The sequence below is a fragment of the Typha angustifolia genome, chromosome 11, assembly GCF_048772165.1.
Source record: "Typha angustifolia cultivar Huaian chromosome 11, ASM4877216v1, whole genome shotgun sequence".
Classification (NCBI taxonomy): Eukaryota; Viridiplantae; Streptophyta; class Magnoliopsida; order Poales; family Typhaceae; genus Typha; species Typha angustifolia.
This window is the reverse complement of record NC_133249.1, coordinates 2,849,147-2,865,310: the sequence shown is the minus strand read 5'-3', so window position 1 is coordinate 2,865,310 and position 16,164 is coordinate 2,849,147. Positions and strand designations below refer to the sequence as shown.

Genomic DNA, 16,164 nt, shown 5'->3' with positions numbered 1-16,164 from the left:
GAAACATGGCCACTAATTAAGATTAGTGATGAACATGGACATATATGTAAGTTACAAGTATATATCAGGGTTGACTTTGGCCATTATCTTGACATAAAAACTTCCAAAGCTAAGAGAAGAAGTATCTTCCTACTGTTTGTGTATTATAAGCTCAGAATGGACCAAATGTAACCCATTCCAGATCCATTAGCATGTGATTTGGCATCAACTAGATATAACAAGCTACGTTTGATTCAAAAATGACAACCAAGAGATTAAGGCAATGGAGTGAGAAAGTATTGTCTCCCATTTGTTCATGCTCCACTTGCAGTTTATAAATGAAGTAAAGAGAAGATTCTGGCTCGTGAAACCTTTTGACTTCGCTTGAGTTTGTTCTCATGGAGTTAAAGAGATCAAAGGAAGTCAAATCCACCATGTTATCATCATTGATATGTCTTCTTATTTGTTAAGATTAGCGTATATCACTAAATGTAAGGCATCAGATATATATATATATATATTAGTGCACATATTAGGCAAATCATACTACAAGGTTTACTATATTTAAACCCTCTGAGCTATTGACTATTATCATATAAACTCTTTTTTTGTTTTAATTTTTGCTACATTTCGATCTCCATAACTATCTAAGTTTACACTGTTAAATGATCATCTTACTCTTAATTTTTCTCCTTTTTTCCACTAATAGCCCTTATAATGCACAAAGATAATTAAGTTGGTCAATATATCACAAAAAATAAATAATAGGATTTATATAAAAAAAGAGAGAGTAATAATTCAATCGATCTAGGCATAATGATACATAATACCGACATGCTATCACTTCTATGTGAATTAGATGTATGGATTGTTCAAGTTGAAAAATATTTGGGCAATGGCCTGCAGAGAAGGGACAGGAGGAATATGAGAATCTTGCATGCCGGAAAATTAACAAATGTTTCTTCTCGTTTCTCTCTTTTCTTTTTTAAAAAAAAAATAAATATTTGGAGAAATTCATGGAAATATCCAAGAATATTACCCCGGATAAAAATATTAGTATTAGGTCCTGCCAGCTTAAAATTCGGTGACGTGCATGAAGACATTTCTTGATCTCATGCTACACCAAATTAACCAAAATAATATTAACAATAATTGTCCACTGTCAACAGCCGTAATTTAATAAGAGCTCTTTAGTTTAATCACAAATCAAAACAAAATTGCTAGTATTATTATTATTATTTTGACTCCAACTGTCCTACAAATATATACATCCTCTGTATCACTCCTATCGCCATTCTAATTGTAAATTAGAACCCCTGTTGATTAATTAGCTTGAGTCTTTGTTAAATCTAAACCATGCTCTTCCGTTTAGATATAAATCCAACTCTTGTAAGCCCATAAAACAACAAACACGACCATGTTATACTTCTCTCATGGCTTCAACTGCTTCTTGCTCTTTCTCTCCGCCGTTGCTGTCGTAGCAGGGGCGCAGACGGTCCAGCCGGATGAGTTGCTGTGGTCGCCGCCGAGCGTCTCGGTGTCGTTCCGGCCGAGCGTCGCGATCGTCATCGGCATATTCGCTGTCATGTTCTCCCTCACCCTTCTCCTCCTCATGTATGCCAAGTTCTGCCGCCCGGCCGCCGCCGCCTCCTCGTCTGACATCTTCAACTCCCCCGAGCGCCACCACCGCCGCCGTGACGGTGGCGGTCTGAGTTGCTCCTCCGGGATCGACAAGACGGTTATCGAGTCCCTCCCCTTCTTCCGGTTCTCCGCTCTCCGCGGGGCCCGCGACGGGCTCGAGTGCGCCGTCTGCCTCTCCCGGTTTGGCGACGCCGAGCTCCTCCGCCTCCTCCCAAAGTGCAAGCACGCCTTCCACCTTCCCTGCGTTGACCGGTGGCTCGAGGCCCACTCCAGCTGCCCCCTGTGCCGCTCCAAAGTCAACGCCGCCGATGCGGCGCTCTTCTCGTACTCCGACCGCCTCGACGACCTCTTCGTGGAGCGCGAGACGGAGACTGACGCCACCGACCTCCGCTGCCACTCCTCGTCCAGATTCAGCATCGGAGGCAGCTTCCGGAAATCGGAGAAGCTCGCCAAAAAGGGCAAGGCCGAGAACTCCCCGGTCAATAGTCTCGACCAAGAGATATTCCACAAGTTCAAGCACAAGATAATAGTCTCCGACGTCGTCTTCAAGAACCGGTGGAGCGACGTTAACTCCGCCGACATCATGGCGCTCAACTCCGACATGCTCAGGGTCATGTCAAGCCGGCGGTTCGCCGCCCCGGAAGCAGGCGCCGGGGAGCCGCGAAGCGGCGCGCCGGCAGCGAAGGCTGCGGTGGTCGACGAAGGGATGTTACAAATCAAGGAGGAGATGGAGAGGAAGAGATCATTGGAGAGCAAGGCTGGTTTTATAGTAAATTCGGATAGTACTAGTACCAATCCGGAGGCGGCGGCGGAGATATCGGCGGCAACGAGGTCCATGTCTGAGATAACGAACTTGTCAAGATTTAAAAGGGTCAGGGAACCGGCTGGGAGCGGCGAGGAGAAGGTGAGGCGGCTATGGCTGCCGATAGCGCGGCGGACGGTGCAGTGGTTGGCCGGAAGAGAGAGGAGAGCACAACCACTTCAGGATAGTAGTAGAGGAGAGGTAATTGATATTGTCACAAGAATTTAATTAACATAAGCTTTTCTTTTTCTTTTTCTTTTTCTTTTCCCGTATTTTTAGAGCAAATACAAAGATTATTTTGATGAAATCAATTTGGGGAATTATAGTGTGAATGTTGTAATTATGGTATCCTCACATGGTCGACAAGCATTACTGCACCTCAATCTTTTTCATATGTCTACATCCCAAGGTCAACAAACATATCCTTTCACCAAATTCATGAGTGACATGAAAGCCAATTATTTTTCGTACAACAAATTTAGATTGCAATAATAATAATAATAATTAATAATAATAGTAATTATTATTATTATTATTATTGTAAAGCCTGACAATAAAGTTTGGACTTACTTGTCGGTGGATGTACGAGAAATGCATCTGCCCCCCACCCCCTACTACCTACTTGATTAGATAATATTTCTTATGCTCAAATGCGGCTCTTTTTCCGGTTTTTTTTTTTTAATTATTTTTTTTAATTTTAAAGTGAAATTTATGTGGATGAAGAACCTAATCGTTATTAGATTCAAATAAACCTCAAAAGAAGAAGATAAAGAAGAAGATATAGCAATTATGAGATAAGTGCGTTCATCACCGTGCATAATCAGCAGCTTGTCACGTGCAACTCACCGGCCAATTTGTCCCATCGTCATCTTTTTGCATGCCTTTTGTTCTCATCTCGTCAGTATATACTCAATAAATTCAGATAACGTAAATCCTTTAAATCATTACAAACCTCTACGTGTAAAAAGAAGGTATAATAAAAGTTAATTCGAGAGGTTTAAGATAATGTAATACTCTACGTGTCCTTAAAATTTTGTTTTGCAAAGAGCGTATTTAAAAATAGACAATAGTCGAGGGGTCTACCTGAAATTACCTTTTATAATAATACGAAATGTTCCATTGGCCGTTGGCGTAATCGATGAGATGTGGGCTGTTTGTCTATACTCTATAAGTTAAAAGCATTTTAACAAATCAAACCCGGATTTATTCGTTTTTTTATTCCAGGGTCGCTTTAATGCCAGCTCATCGCCATGTTAGTCTTCGATTTATAACTCATTATTAACTTCTTTTATTGTGAAGTAAAACGGACCCCGGATGTTAGTATGATGTGGCCAAGTAATTATTAATTGATAGACAGAGAAAAAATGCCGGCTTTCCCTTTTCTTAAAATAATTTAATAAACAATTTTGACGTAATTGCTACTTATCTTTTTAATAAAATATTATAATTATCACTGAAATTTTTGTACTATTTTAAAAATATCATTCTGATAATTAAATTTAAAGAATTACTATTTTCTTTTATGTAAATTATTAAAACTAATTTAAAAGCTGTCTAATGTTTTTCTTTTATGCAAGATAGGAATTAGTGACAAATATTTTTACACTTTAATTTAAGGAAAATAACTAATTTTATAATATTATTTTTTTTTAAAAAAAAGAACCCTTTCGTCAGGCCTGGCCCAAAAGAACTTTAAGCCCATCCAGGATTGGAAAGCATTTCTCAGCCCACTACGGAAATGGATATATCCATTATCTAATAAGCTTTGCACCCGTATTGAGCATTAACTCTACTCAGCTTAAGACCAGCTATGTGAAAGTTTTGATTTTTTCTTTCTCTCCCCTTTCCTCTCTCCTCTTCTATGATCTTCAAATTAGACTATTAATTTAGTTAAATATATTGAAAAAAGATAACGGTTATATTTTAGTCTATACTACAATGAGGTAAAGTTAGGGGTGTAAATGAGCCGAGCTTGATTGAGCCTAGCTCTAATCAAGCTTAGATTGGAATTAATTTCAAGCCCGTCTTTGTGATCAACCTTGAATTGAAATAATTCCAATCAGAGCCAATTTTGAGCTTAAACGAGCTACTCAATTAGTAATTTTAAGTCTTATCAATTTCAAATCATTTTCGAGTCTGAGCAAGCTTGAATTAATTTAGGCTTGAATCAAGCTTGAAATAAAACCTAATTCAATTATAAAGATATAAATATTACTAAAATATAAATTATAAGCAATAAAGATAAATGGGTTAAAAAACTACGAGCCACCAAAATATAAATTATAAGTAACAAAGATAATTGTGTCAAAAAACTACAAGCAACCAAAATATAAATTACAAACAATAAAAATAATTGTGTTAGAAAATAATGACTAAAATTCTGAATAGGTAAAAGGGTTTTGATCTTATAGTTTATATTAGTTTGATATTACTCATATATATATATATATATATATATATATATATATATATATCGAGTCTTATCGAGCCGGTTTGGGATCAAGCTTGGCTCAAATTTAATTTCGAGCCTAGCTTTAATGAGCAAGCTTGGTTCAGCCTATTTTCGAGCCGAGCTTGATTGAGCATTATCGAGCTGAGCTCGAGCCGGCTCGATTATTTTGACAGCCCTAGGTAAAGTGAATTTATGTCTAACTATAGAGAGGTAAAACATAATGTTTTTAAGATATAACTTTGAATAATAATGGCTCATTGACTGAAATTGTGATAAAATTATGGAGTATATATTAACTATTAAATTTTGCAATACGTGGTGAAATTAAATCCACCCTAAGGGCCTGTTTAGTTGTTCTTCTTAATATTGCTTGCACACAGGATTCTCCAACGGAATCGTGTTAATAATCCTCAATCCATCTGAAGTCCCGAGTTGTTAATTTCTAAGTTATTATACATAATGATAGTCATGTTAGTCAAAATCATTAGAAAATTAAACTCTAATTTCTTGTAATTAACTCTATGCCGACCTAATTAATTAAGGTTTGCTTTGGAATAATTTTTAACATTTAATGAAGCTAATATCAGTATTAGATTCCTTATAACTTCCATTTTCCTTTCTGAGAAGATTAGGGGCTAGAAAGGCTAACTTTAATATTTATTATGGACTAGAAAGGCTAAATTATTCTATTTTAGCTTGAAATATTTCTTTTTTTAGGGGTTAATACAAAAATAAATTAAAAACCGAAACTGAAATTTGAAACATAAATATCATTAAGATTCCTTATAACTTCATTAACAACTCTTTTACCATTTATTAAAACAACTACTAAAATACCAACTGAAGCCTATGTATCTTAACTACAGTTGGTTTATAAAGGCTAAAACATTGCCTTTAACTTACATTGTCCTTGGGGTTTTATATTACAACTCAATTCTAAAGACGTGCTAAAATAAAATCTAAAACAATCTAATAAAATATATATATTCGAAGTATCATAACAATGTCAACATCTAATTTATGCTTGACAGCCGAAGGACTCGAAGTAGACCATTATAAAGGTTACATTATTATCAACTATAATTATGTCATCAAAGTTTTTACTAATAGTTATTAGACGACTGGACTCGCATAACTTCGCCTAAGTTTTCATCAGAGCATTCCAATTCGTGCTCATGTGAGTAAATTAAAGGTTTTATTAGTTCTTTAGATCTTCTAACGAAATGGTTGTTAGCATTCAATTTTCCTAATGAACTGACCTTATTATTAAAAAGAAAATTACAAGTAGAGAAGTCAAGAGTTTTTCCTACATCCTGCCCACACGCCATACTACATTTAATAACTATAAGAATATATTTTGTTGAATATAAAAGTATCGATGTTAAGATATCACTAATAATTGAAAATAATAAAACTAATTAGTCATTCTCGATCTGGGATAAATTTGCAGTATTATATACAGTCCATTGTTTGTATCGTTCACATGAACTTCTCACTGGATGCCACAATTATATTTTAGACTGCAAGAAAAAAATGAGCTTAAAAATAAAAGCCAAGACAGGTACTCTTTGACTTATAATAACTAAGAGGAATGTTAATAAAACGAAGGTTAGGTTTAATTATTTGAGAAAGAAAAGCCAGTCAAAAACCTTCTGCCAAAGGAATTGCTAACGGGAAAGAAAATATAATAAAATCTATTGCCCGGTTGCTCCTAATCTATTCATGCATCATATCAACAAGTATCATCCAAGGGATCACCAACAACTTCCTAATTAAATTATCTTTAGGGGATATTAATTAGTAACTGCTAGCTCACGTATTGTAATATCCCAAAGATCTATTCCTGTGGTTTCTAAGTTTCTAGAGAATTTTCTTTCAAGCCAGATGATGATTAGTAGCTATGTTATAATAAAATCATAACACCGGAATTAACAATTAAGACTCTATAATTTAACAAGTTAACTACATTTGATCGTTAACAAGTTACAATATTAATTCATTAGTTAGCCAGTGTAATTATGTCAAAGGAATTGTTTCTAGGTGTGATAAAAAAGTGTACCAAACTTAATACTATGTACTTGAACTGGTCTTAATTGCCACAAAACATGAGGCTATAATATCTTAGTATATATGTTGGGGCAATCAAAAATACCAACTAAATTAACCAAGGGCATATATGATATATAGCCAACCAGCTGGCTAGGTTAATAACTATTATCTTAATTTCTCCTGTTCATCTCTCCACATCTAAAACTTCTCATGGCTTCTCCACCCCAAGATCCGCAGAGATACACGAGAAGGCCAGCTCCGTCGACTCCTCTCCTGCTTCACGACGCCGCCGGCGTCGAGATGCAAGGCATTAGCCCCGGCGACTCGCCGCTGAGAATCCCAGGCGCCGTCTCGTTCATCTACACCTTCTCTGTCCCGCCTCCGGTGGTGCACCGCGCTCGTTACAGAAGCCCAGAGAACATGTCGTTGCAAGATCAGATGAGCGATGAACGTCGAAGAGAGACTGAAGAGTGTAGTAGCCACCCGCAGCATGAGAGAGGAATCTTTATCACGTGGGAGAATCTTTGGGTCCACGCATTGGACAGCAAAGGCCGGCGAACTCAGATCCTTTCCGGTCTCAACGGGTACGCCCGGCCGGGCGAGGTCTTAGCTATCATGGGGCCGTCGGGGTGCGGCAAGTCTACGCTTCTCGATACCTTAGCAGGTATATATTCTCATTTCGAAATTAGCTCGTTCTGATATCATATTAAAATTATACATATTTATATAGGAAGACTGGAGTCGAACGTCAAGCAGTCAGGAACGATCTTGATCAATGGAAGAAAGCAGAAGCTCGCATTTGGAACATCAGTATATATGAATCTTATCATGCTTCTATTTTGCGCAATAGTTAGATAAATTTGAAAATGTGAGATTATTTCTTTCTTTTGTGGGGGTAATCTTAATATAAGGCGTACGTGACTCAAGACGATGTACTGATGAGGACGCTGACGGTGAGAGAAGCCGTGTACTACTCGGCGCAGCTGCAGCTGCCGGACTCGATGTCGAGGTCGGAGAAGAGGGCGAGGGCGGAGGAGACGATCTTAGAGATGGGACTGGGAGAGTCCATGGACACGACGATTGGAGGATGGTCATCCAAAGGCATAAGCGGAGGGCAGAAGAGGAGAGTTAGCATCTGCATGGAGCTCTTGACGAGGCCTAAGCTCTTGTTCCTCGACGAGCCGACGAGCGGCCTGGATAGCGCCGCGTCCTACTACGTCATGGACCGGATCACGAGGCTGGCGTCCCGCGAAGGGATGACGGTGATCGCCTCCGTCCATCAGCCGAGCAGCGAAGTCTTCGAGCTCTTCCATGGCCTTTGCTTACTTGCCTATGGCAACACTGTTTACTTCGGTCCAGCTTCACAAACTAGCAAGGTTACATACATACATACATATATATAAAAATATTAACCTGCACGTAGATATTAATTATTCATACTAAGAAAACTATTTGCACGCAGTTCTTCGCATTGAATGGTTTTCCCTGCCCTGTGCTTAGAAATCCATCTGATCACTTCTTAAAGATGATCAACAAGGACTTCGACAAGGTATACTCATCTAACCTCTTCTCGCTAATTGGAGGAATTAAATTAAAAAAATTATGATCCCTAGCTGTCATAATTAGGTTAATGACAGTGACGAGAGGAACGAAGCTGAGCCAAGCACAGCTCTAGCAATTAGCACCCTTCTAAGCGCTTACAAGGACTCCGCTGAATCACAAAAGGTGTTAGCTGAAATCGCAGAGATACGACGAACGGTATTATATTGTCGACCAGCTGATTCAATTAGCTTATCATTTACACCCCCTACATCTTCCTCTTCTTGCGTGCATCATCATGTTCTAATTAATATTTTTCTTTTTGGGGGTGGGGGGGTGTAAATAATATATATAGAAGGATGGAAATCTGGTGGAGAGAGGTGGTCATGCTGGGTTCCTAACTCAGTGCATCGTCCTCACGAGGAGATCCTTTGTTAACATGTACAGAGACTGGGGCTACTACTGGCTACGCTTTGTTATTTATATTTCTCTTTGCCTCTGCGTTGGATCCATCTTCTACAAGATAGGCCATGCTTACACATCAATCCAAGTATGTTAATTAATATGATCATGCATGCTACCTAATTAAACGATTAAGTCAATTGGTGATCTAATATTACTCTTGAGTCTATCATGTACAGGCTAGGAGCTCAATGATCGGCTTCATCTCTGGATTCCTAACCTTCATGACGATTGGAGGATTCCCTTCTTTTGTGGAGGATATGAAGGTGCATTGATTAATTTACATCTTTGGGAATTTTATGACTAATTTTTCAATTTTATTTAATATTTCTCAAATGGTAGATCTTTGGAAGAGAGAGGCTAAACGGGCACTACGGCGTACTGACATTCGTGATCGCCAACACCCTCTCTTCCGCTCCGTACTTGGCTCTCGTGTCGATAATCCCAGGCGCCATGGCGTACTACATGAGCGGGCTCCAGAGAGGCGTGGAGCACTTCGGCTACTTCGCCCTCCTCCTCTTCATGTGCATGCTGCTGGTCGAGAGCTTGATGATGATCGTCGCCAGCGTCGTGCCGGACTTCCTCATGGGCATCATCACCGGAGCAGGCATCCAGGGGCTGATGATGCTCAACGGCGGCTTCTTTAGATTGCCGCGGGATCTCCCGAAGCCAGTTTGGAAGTATCCCATGTACTACATCTCGTTCCATAAGTACGCCAACCAAGGCTTCTACAAGAACGAGTTCTTGGGGTTGACCTTCCCCAATAACCAAGCAGGAGGGCCGCCGGTAATCACCGGGGATTTTATTCTCAACGAGATCTTTCAATCTGAGACGAGCTACAACAAGTGGGTGGATCTGGGGATCTTGGTCGGGATGGTGATAACTTATCGGGTGCTGTTCTTGGTGATTATTAAGACGTGCGAGAAGATTAAGCCAATGGTGAAAGGACTCAGATTTGGTCTCTTTCGATCCGAGCCTGTGATGGAACTACCCTCTTGACTTCAGGTTAAGTATATATATATATATATATATATACATGAATATATGACTATATTACATAATGAGTGGTGATTTGAAATGGGTATGCGTTTGATTTCCTAATCGTCTCAAATTGTTCGTGTTGTATCGTGATTGTCGTATGTTTATTGGAACAACGGCATGTATACTGCTTCAAGTGTAAGTTTTTTGTATCTGGCCTAGTTTGGCTGCATATATTTATATAAACCTCACAATACTCCGTTGGGCTTTTCAAAATCTCTCTTTCTCTCTCTCACTAGATCAATGGCTTATATATAAGTTTTAACTCAGATTTTAATCTGAAATATTCTTGTTCTTTAAATTTAATTACTTAAATAGGTATTTAATTGGCGCCAATATTTTCTTTCATGAATAAATTACAAAATAATTTAACTATCCTACCATGAGTAAATTATAATATTTTTATTAGAGCCAATATTTTGTGCTTCAATTAATAGTTGACTAATGATTGTAACGTAGTTTAGACTATAGAAAATTGAGTATTTAAGTTTTAATCGAGGGATAGGCCGAAATTGAGTCAAACTGTACGAAAATAAATTGTATGAATCCATAACATCGCCATCACACTACATCATTGCAAGCTAAACGAGGGTTACTGATACTTTTTGATTAATTTATGGAAAATTTTATAATTTTAGTTTTTAAATAATGAGAGAAAAATTAGAGGTAAGTATTAAATTACTAGTCTCAGCCATATGACAAGGTGAGAAAAGGTCTATCAAAAAACTTATGTAATTTTAAACAAAATAATAATATCAATCTTGGGTTTCTTAAAACATTTGGTTGTTTATTTTTCGCATTAGGTGCCCTAAAAACATAAAAAGATAGAATTTTTCAATTTAACAATATTTATATTTTTCAATTTAATTTACTGGAGTTAAAAAGTATCCACATAAAAACTAACTGAGTCATGAAGAGTTTAGATGCAAATATAAAATTTCAAAAGTAATACACAAATAAGAAATTTTTAAGGGGTGTACATGCAAAAATATCCTTCAATAGTTATTGAAACAAGAATAACCGACCATATTCGACCATAAATATCGGATTCGGATCTAACTTGGCCAATATAAAACCGAAACCCGTATTGCCGAGGGTTTCCGCTGCCTCCTCTTCGCCTTCTCCTCTGCCTCTTTGAGGTGTTCGAGCTTCGAGAAGAGATGGCAGCGGAAGCCCAAGGAGACAAAAAGCCGAAGGAGGCAAAAAGCCGCAAGAGGAAGGAGGTCTTCATCTATGGCAACTACAAGAACTACTACGGCTATCGAGTAAACCTTTCTTTCGCCATCCTTTTCAGTGGTTGGAAGCTTTTTTTTTATTTCTTGTTCTGTTTTGCGAGAAAAAGGAGCTTGCTTTCTGAGATTTATTAGATTTTGGTTGTTGGGTGGTGCTAGGTTTGTCGAAAAGACACGTGAACTCATTCTAAGAAATCGTATGTGTATGCCGTGAGATTAACTGGCGTTTTTCTTGAGGTTGAGAATTTGGTTCCAAACCATTGGGTAGAGAAGAGAATCTCTAATTTTAATCCAATTCAAGGTTCAAAATTTCGAAGCATTTGCAATTTAGTGCACAGTTTTGGTGTTCTTTGTTTCTTCATATTGAATTTATCTATAGTCCTCCTGGCCGCATATTAATTTATCATGAATATTGGCTATTGTTCTTATGCTTGCTTTACTGAATTAGTTCGCGTTGATTTAATATTTTAATTATGACTGATATTTGTAGCTCCAGGTGAGATTTTAATGGTTTGCATGCAACTTGATAACTTTCGCTTGGTAGACTTACTTTCACCATCTCAGCTGAAGAAAATGTTACATTAATTCTTTTATAGATTGACCGTAATGTGAACGAAGATCCACGACTTGCAATATTTAAGAGGGAATGGTTTGAAGGGAAGGATTGCCTTGACATTGGATGCAATCAGGGTTTGATAACAGTTACCATAGGTAATACTTCTCGGACTGTCATGCAATTTTATTTCTTTTCAAAATCATTTGATTGAACTTTACTCTTGCCCTTTTTTGTGACAATGGGAACCTTACTGATGTTGACATGTTTTGTACTTTCATAAAGTCAGTGTATATCTCTATAGTCAAGAAGAAAATTATTTCCAATAAAAAGTGAACCTAAGAGGATTTTTGTTCGGATACTTTAAGAGATGAGAATGCCCTTGCAGGCTTGCACTTATAATTTCCAAATCAATGGCTTCCAATCTCAAAATCTATTTACTTTTGTTGTCTTGCATATGCTCTCATATTCAACTTTGATATTTTTGTGATTAATGACTTCAGATTTGCATGGTTAGGAAGTCCACTTTAGTAATAATAAAGTTGGTCATCAGACCGCAAAAGTTTGATCCTATATATGTTTCTATATCCTGAAGTATGTTTTCTTTTAGCTTATTTGATCTTAACTTTTTTTATGGATGTTGCACACGACAACCTTATGATTTTGTACCAAGCATTTCTGACCATCTAATAATGAATGTTCCCTTTTCTTCTTTCCTTCTTTGGTGTTCTTATGCAGCAAGGAAATTTCTATGTCGAAGCATCCACGGAATTGATATTGATGCAGGTTAGTTTACTAATTAGTTTGATATTATTAGTAGGTTTAGTGAGTTTTACTTTTTGAAATATGTAATTTAAAAAAAAATCAACCTTTTTAAGGTCTTTCTGTTTTCTTATTGTTCGTGGGTGTGTTTCTAACATTTGCAATAATAAAATGTGAAAATTATTAGATTAATGAACTTGTATAGCATAACCTACCATTCAACAAACCAGGTGATCTGAATTTCATTGTTCAATATCTATTGACATAAATGCCAGTCCTTATTCGATAATCCACCTCCTTGACCCAATAATGCATGTTGGCCTTGCATTTTAAGTTGATAGTGAGTCCGGTGACAACTGGTGGATAGAATCAATACTTTTGAACTTTTGGGAATCTTGTCATTGCAGGTTTAAAGGAGTGGATTATCGTTGGGGCAATATAAATCCCCTATCTATTTCATTACAGAGGTATAATAGTTTTACTGGAGTGCTAATGTAAGGTGTTTATATATACGTTGGAAAATTTGGTAAAATTTGAATGAGATTATATCAAGGGAATGAAGTCATTGTGTATCTGTTTACCTATTCCTGAGTCCAGAAATGGACTAATCTGAAATACTGAATTGCTTTAGATGCATGGAGATGAAACAGAATGTTTCAAGCTAATCTCCTATAACTCTTTTTTAGCAATAATCAGTACCTAGCTTTTCTGTCCAACTCTTTTGGGTTGGCTATATGAATCTTATTCTTTCACTCCTCTCTTTAGAGCTATTATCTACTAGCCTATGCGATATCAAGTGCTATCGCGTCCTCTTTTGGGATTTTTTCCCTCCTTCCTAGAAAACCTCCTACTTAAATGAAACCACTCTTCACTCTTTGCTGGTTTTTTACTTCTAACATTAAAAGATTACTGAATGTTGTTTGTGCTTCTTAGACTTGATTGAAGCTGCTTATTGGCATTTAAGAAAGATGGCTAGATTGGACAACATAAATAGAAGAACAAGGGTCTCCGAAATGCCAGTTTTAGATAGTCCAAGCTGTTTGGGAAAGAAAAGCTCTCAAACTTCAAATGGCAAGACGGATACCTCCAAATGTGGTGTGTTTCCTGATAGACAAGGGGATCTCTTCAAAATAGTATCTTTCAGTTGTGAAAATTTTGTTGAGAGTTTGCATGGATGTTCAATAGAGAAATATGATACGGTTCTTTGGTAAGTTTGTATTGTAACTAAGTTAGTACTTACAGAAGTGTGGCTTTCACTGTAGTGCCTTTTATTTATAGGTCAGATTGTCAGAATATAAGTAAACATGATTATTTTAGTTATGGAGACAATCTCATTTGTGAAGTTGCTAAATTAAGTTTTTCTTATTCTGGATGCAGTTTGAGTGTAACAAAGTGGATCCATTTGAATTGGGGTGATGATGGTCTCATTACTTTGTTTACAAAGATATGGAAACTTCTTAGGCCGGTAAATCTTGAATTTATTCTGCTAAGTTTTCTTAATATCTAACCATTCTTCCCTGTCCCTAATTTGCCTATTCTTCTGCTAGGGTGGGATTCTTCTGTTGGAGCCTCAGCCATGGACTTCGTATAAAAGAAACCGAGTCGTTTCTGATGTAATATACAGCTGAATAATGTATTTCAGTTCTTATTTTCTCTGGTTGTTTTGTTACTGTTCAGCTCTCATTTGAAGTTCACATAGTTCCATTTTCCATTGACTATCAAAATACAGTAGGGAGGCTTTTTTTTTTCTGTTAATTTCACTGTCCACCTCTGTACTTATTGGATAGATTATCAATGGTGAAATATTTCATTGCTTCTAAATTTCTATTAATAAGTATAGAAGTGTACCAAGCACTCTAGATTAGCATCTTCTGACTAAGGCTGATTGATAACCACATGATGTGCATCACAGACTCTGCCTGTGTTGAGGAAGTATGTGCACTGAGGAATAGGGAGGGCATCAGTTTCACCACTTTTTAAAGAATTTCAATAGATTCACAACATCTGTTCCTAGTGATTGAAGGATCCATCTATTATAGTTGAAGATGTTAAGAATTTCTAGGGAGACTGGAGAATGTTATTTCTTATTATTGGAGACTAGTTATTATATGTTAGATGTGATTAAATGAGTGTTCTATGAGAGGAAATTAGCTTGTACTTTTCATTGTCTTTTAGATCTATTCAATTGTTTGCGAGTAGTTATATTAAGAATATCTGTTACCAAGATGTGATCCATGATAAGCTGTCTAATGTCAATATGTCATTCTTGTAGAGTGGTTTTTGTTAAAGTTCTATTAAGGATGGCTTTCACAATCATATTATATAAGTTAATCTATGTCTAAATATGTAACAGATCGAGTCAATCAACAATCCTATCAGAAAAAGAAAAAAAGAAAGAAAGAAAAGAAATTATGCAATTAAACTTATTCAAGATTAGATTGATACTTTAGCAGGTGACGGTATCTGAAAGTATCATTTTGATTTTGGTATCCAGACGTTAGGCGTAGTTTAGATTTGGGCCAGAATTTGGGAGATAACCTTTTTCTTTTCATTGGTTATGTCATTGTTTTGGGATATACATAATAGAGCTCATTTTTGATCTGGTTGTGAATGTTGAGACTTGAGACTTGAGATAATTATATTAGTTAAGTGGACAGTTGTAACCTTTGTAATTTAAATAACTTTGCAAATCTAATTTTTGTTTACTATTTCTTCTAGTGACTTTTCTAATTAACATAAATATAGCTTTAGCTGAGTTGTCATACTCTTATTTTTTGCAGACAACAAAGGCCAACTACAATATTATTCTTTTGCATCCAGAAAAATTTCAAGAAATACTTCTGGACAAGGTACAGTTGTCAAAATAAATGATAGTGCATCTTTAGGTCTTCCAGTTGTAAATCCGAGAATTATCAACATATTGGAATTACAGATTGTCAGTGAGGGATTTTGCTATTGTAAGAGTGACTTTATAAGTTTTATTCAATCAGCTGTTGATCATTTAGTCTGGTCCTTGTAGGTTGGATTCAGGACCGCAGACGTTATTACTGACAATTTATCTGGTACAGTTACTGGTTTTGACCGACCAATCATAGCCTTTCGCAAGTGAGATTGATGGACACAAGGTGGTCACAGTTCTGGGCTTCTGGCCAAGTTAAAGTACAGTTACATTCTTGCACCAAATGTCTTGCTCTTCAATATGACTAGACTAAATCATTCTCACAGGCTGAATTTGGCATTTTCTCATGCAGTTAAGGGTTTTGCAGGATTCAATTTGGTGACCAACTGAGCGCTCATGACCTGGAGACTTTGCAAAGGAATAAGCTGCTGATGTTTTCTTCTTATATGGCAGACTCCTGGCATTAAAATTGAAATAGTATTGCGGTATGCCCAATCTGCAGTAATCTTTTGGAACAAAAGCTGCCTCAAAAACAAGAAAAGGAAGGTTGTTTCCCACATCTATTTCAAGGATGAAAATGAAGGCTCCATATCTTTTTTTTTCTTTGTATAATTACACTAATACCAGTCTCTTGGGAGCACTGTAGAAACTCAGAAACTATGTTATACATTAAAATGTCCATGTAAATTACAGTATGTCTTTTGATGGTTATAATTAGAAAGTGAATTTAATTTTGTCATTCGTTTTGTATGTTTC

At 36.9% G+C, this 16,164-nt stretch overlaps 3 protein-coding genes across 15 annotated transcripts; all 3 read left to right on the top strand.

Moving 5' to 3' along the window:
- Positions 1-1,213: 1,213 nt before the first annotated feature.
- LOC140770526 (E3 ubiquitin-protein ligase ATL42-like) lies at positions 1,214-2,762 on the top strand. The gene has a single exon (XM_073111751.1). The coding sequence runs from the start codon at positions 1,397-1,399 to the stop codon at positions 2,648-2,650; it is 1,254 nt and encodes a 417-aa protein (XP_072967852.1). The 5' UTR covers positions 1,214-1,396; the 3' UTR covers positions 2,651-2,762.
- A 4,371-nt stretch (positions 2,763-7,133) lies between these two features.
- Positions 7,134-9,923, top strand: LOC140769801 (ABC transporter G family member 1-like). Its single transcript, XM_073110669.1, has 8 exons — positions 7,134-7,587; positions 7,654-7,733; positions 7,835-8,299; positions 8,386-8,472; positions 8,550-8,681; positions 8,821-9,012; positions 9,104-9,190; positions 9,267-9,923. Exons 1-8 carry the CDS (start codon positions 7,134-7,136, stop codon positions 9,921-9,923), a joined length of 2,154 nt encoding a protein of 717 aa, XP_072966770.1.
- Positions 9,924-11,058: 1,135 nt separating this feature from the next.
- LOC140771316 (probable RNA methyltransferase At5g51130) lies at positions 11,059-16,147 on the top strand. Of its 13 annotated transcripts, none has more exons than XR_012106142.1 (9): positions 11,059-11,227; positions 11,791-11,905; positions 12,486-12,533; positions 13,443-13,716; positions 13,887-13,974; positions 14,057-14,122; positions 15,290-15,358; positions 15,578-15,668; positions 15,776-16,147. XR_012106142.1 is itself a non-coding variant. In XM_073112802.1 (9 exons), exons 1-8 carry the CDS (start codon positions 11,123-11,125, stop codon positions 15,602-15,604), a joined length of 792 nt encoding a protein of 263 aa, XP_072968903.1. In that variant the 5' UTR covers positions 11,059-11,122; the 3' UTR covers positions 15,605-15,634; positions 15,776-16,147. The 13 variants fall into 13 exon arrangements, 4 of the variants coding, with proteins under 4 accessions (XP_072968903.1, XP_072968902.1, XP_072968900.1 ...); XR_012106143.1 differs by having other exon boundaries at positions 15,761-16,147; XR_012106144.1 differs by having other exon boundaries at positions 15,578-15,673.
- Positions 16,148-16,164: the final 17 nt, after the last annotated feature.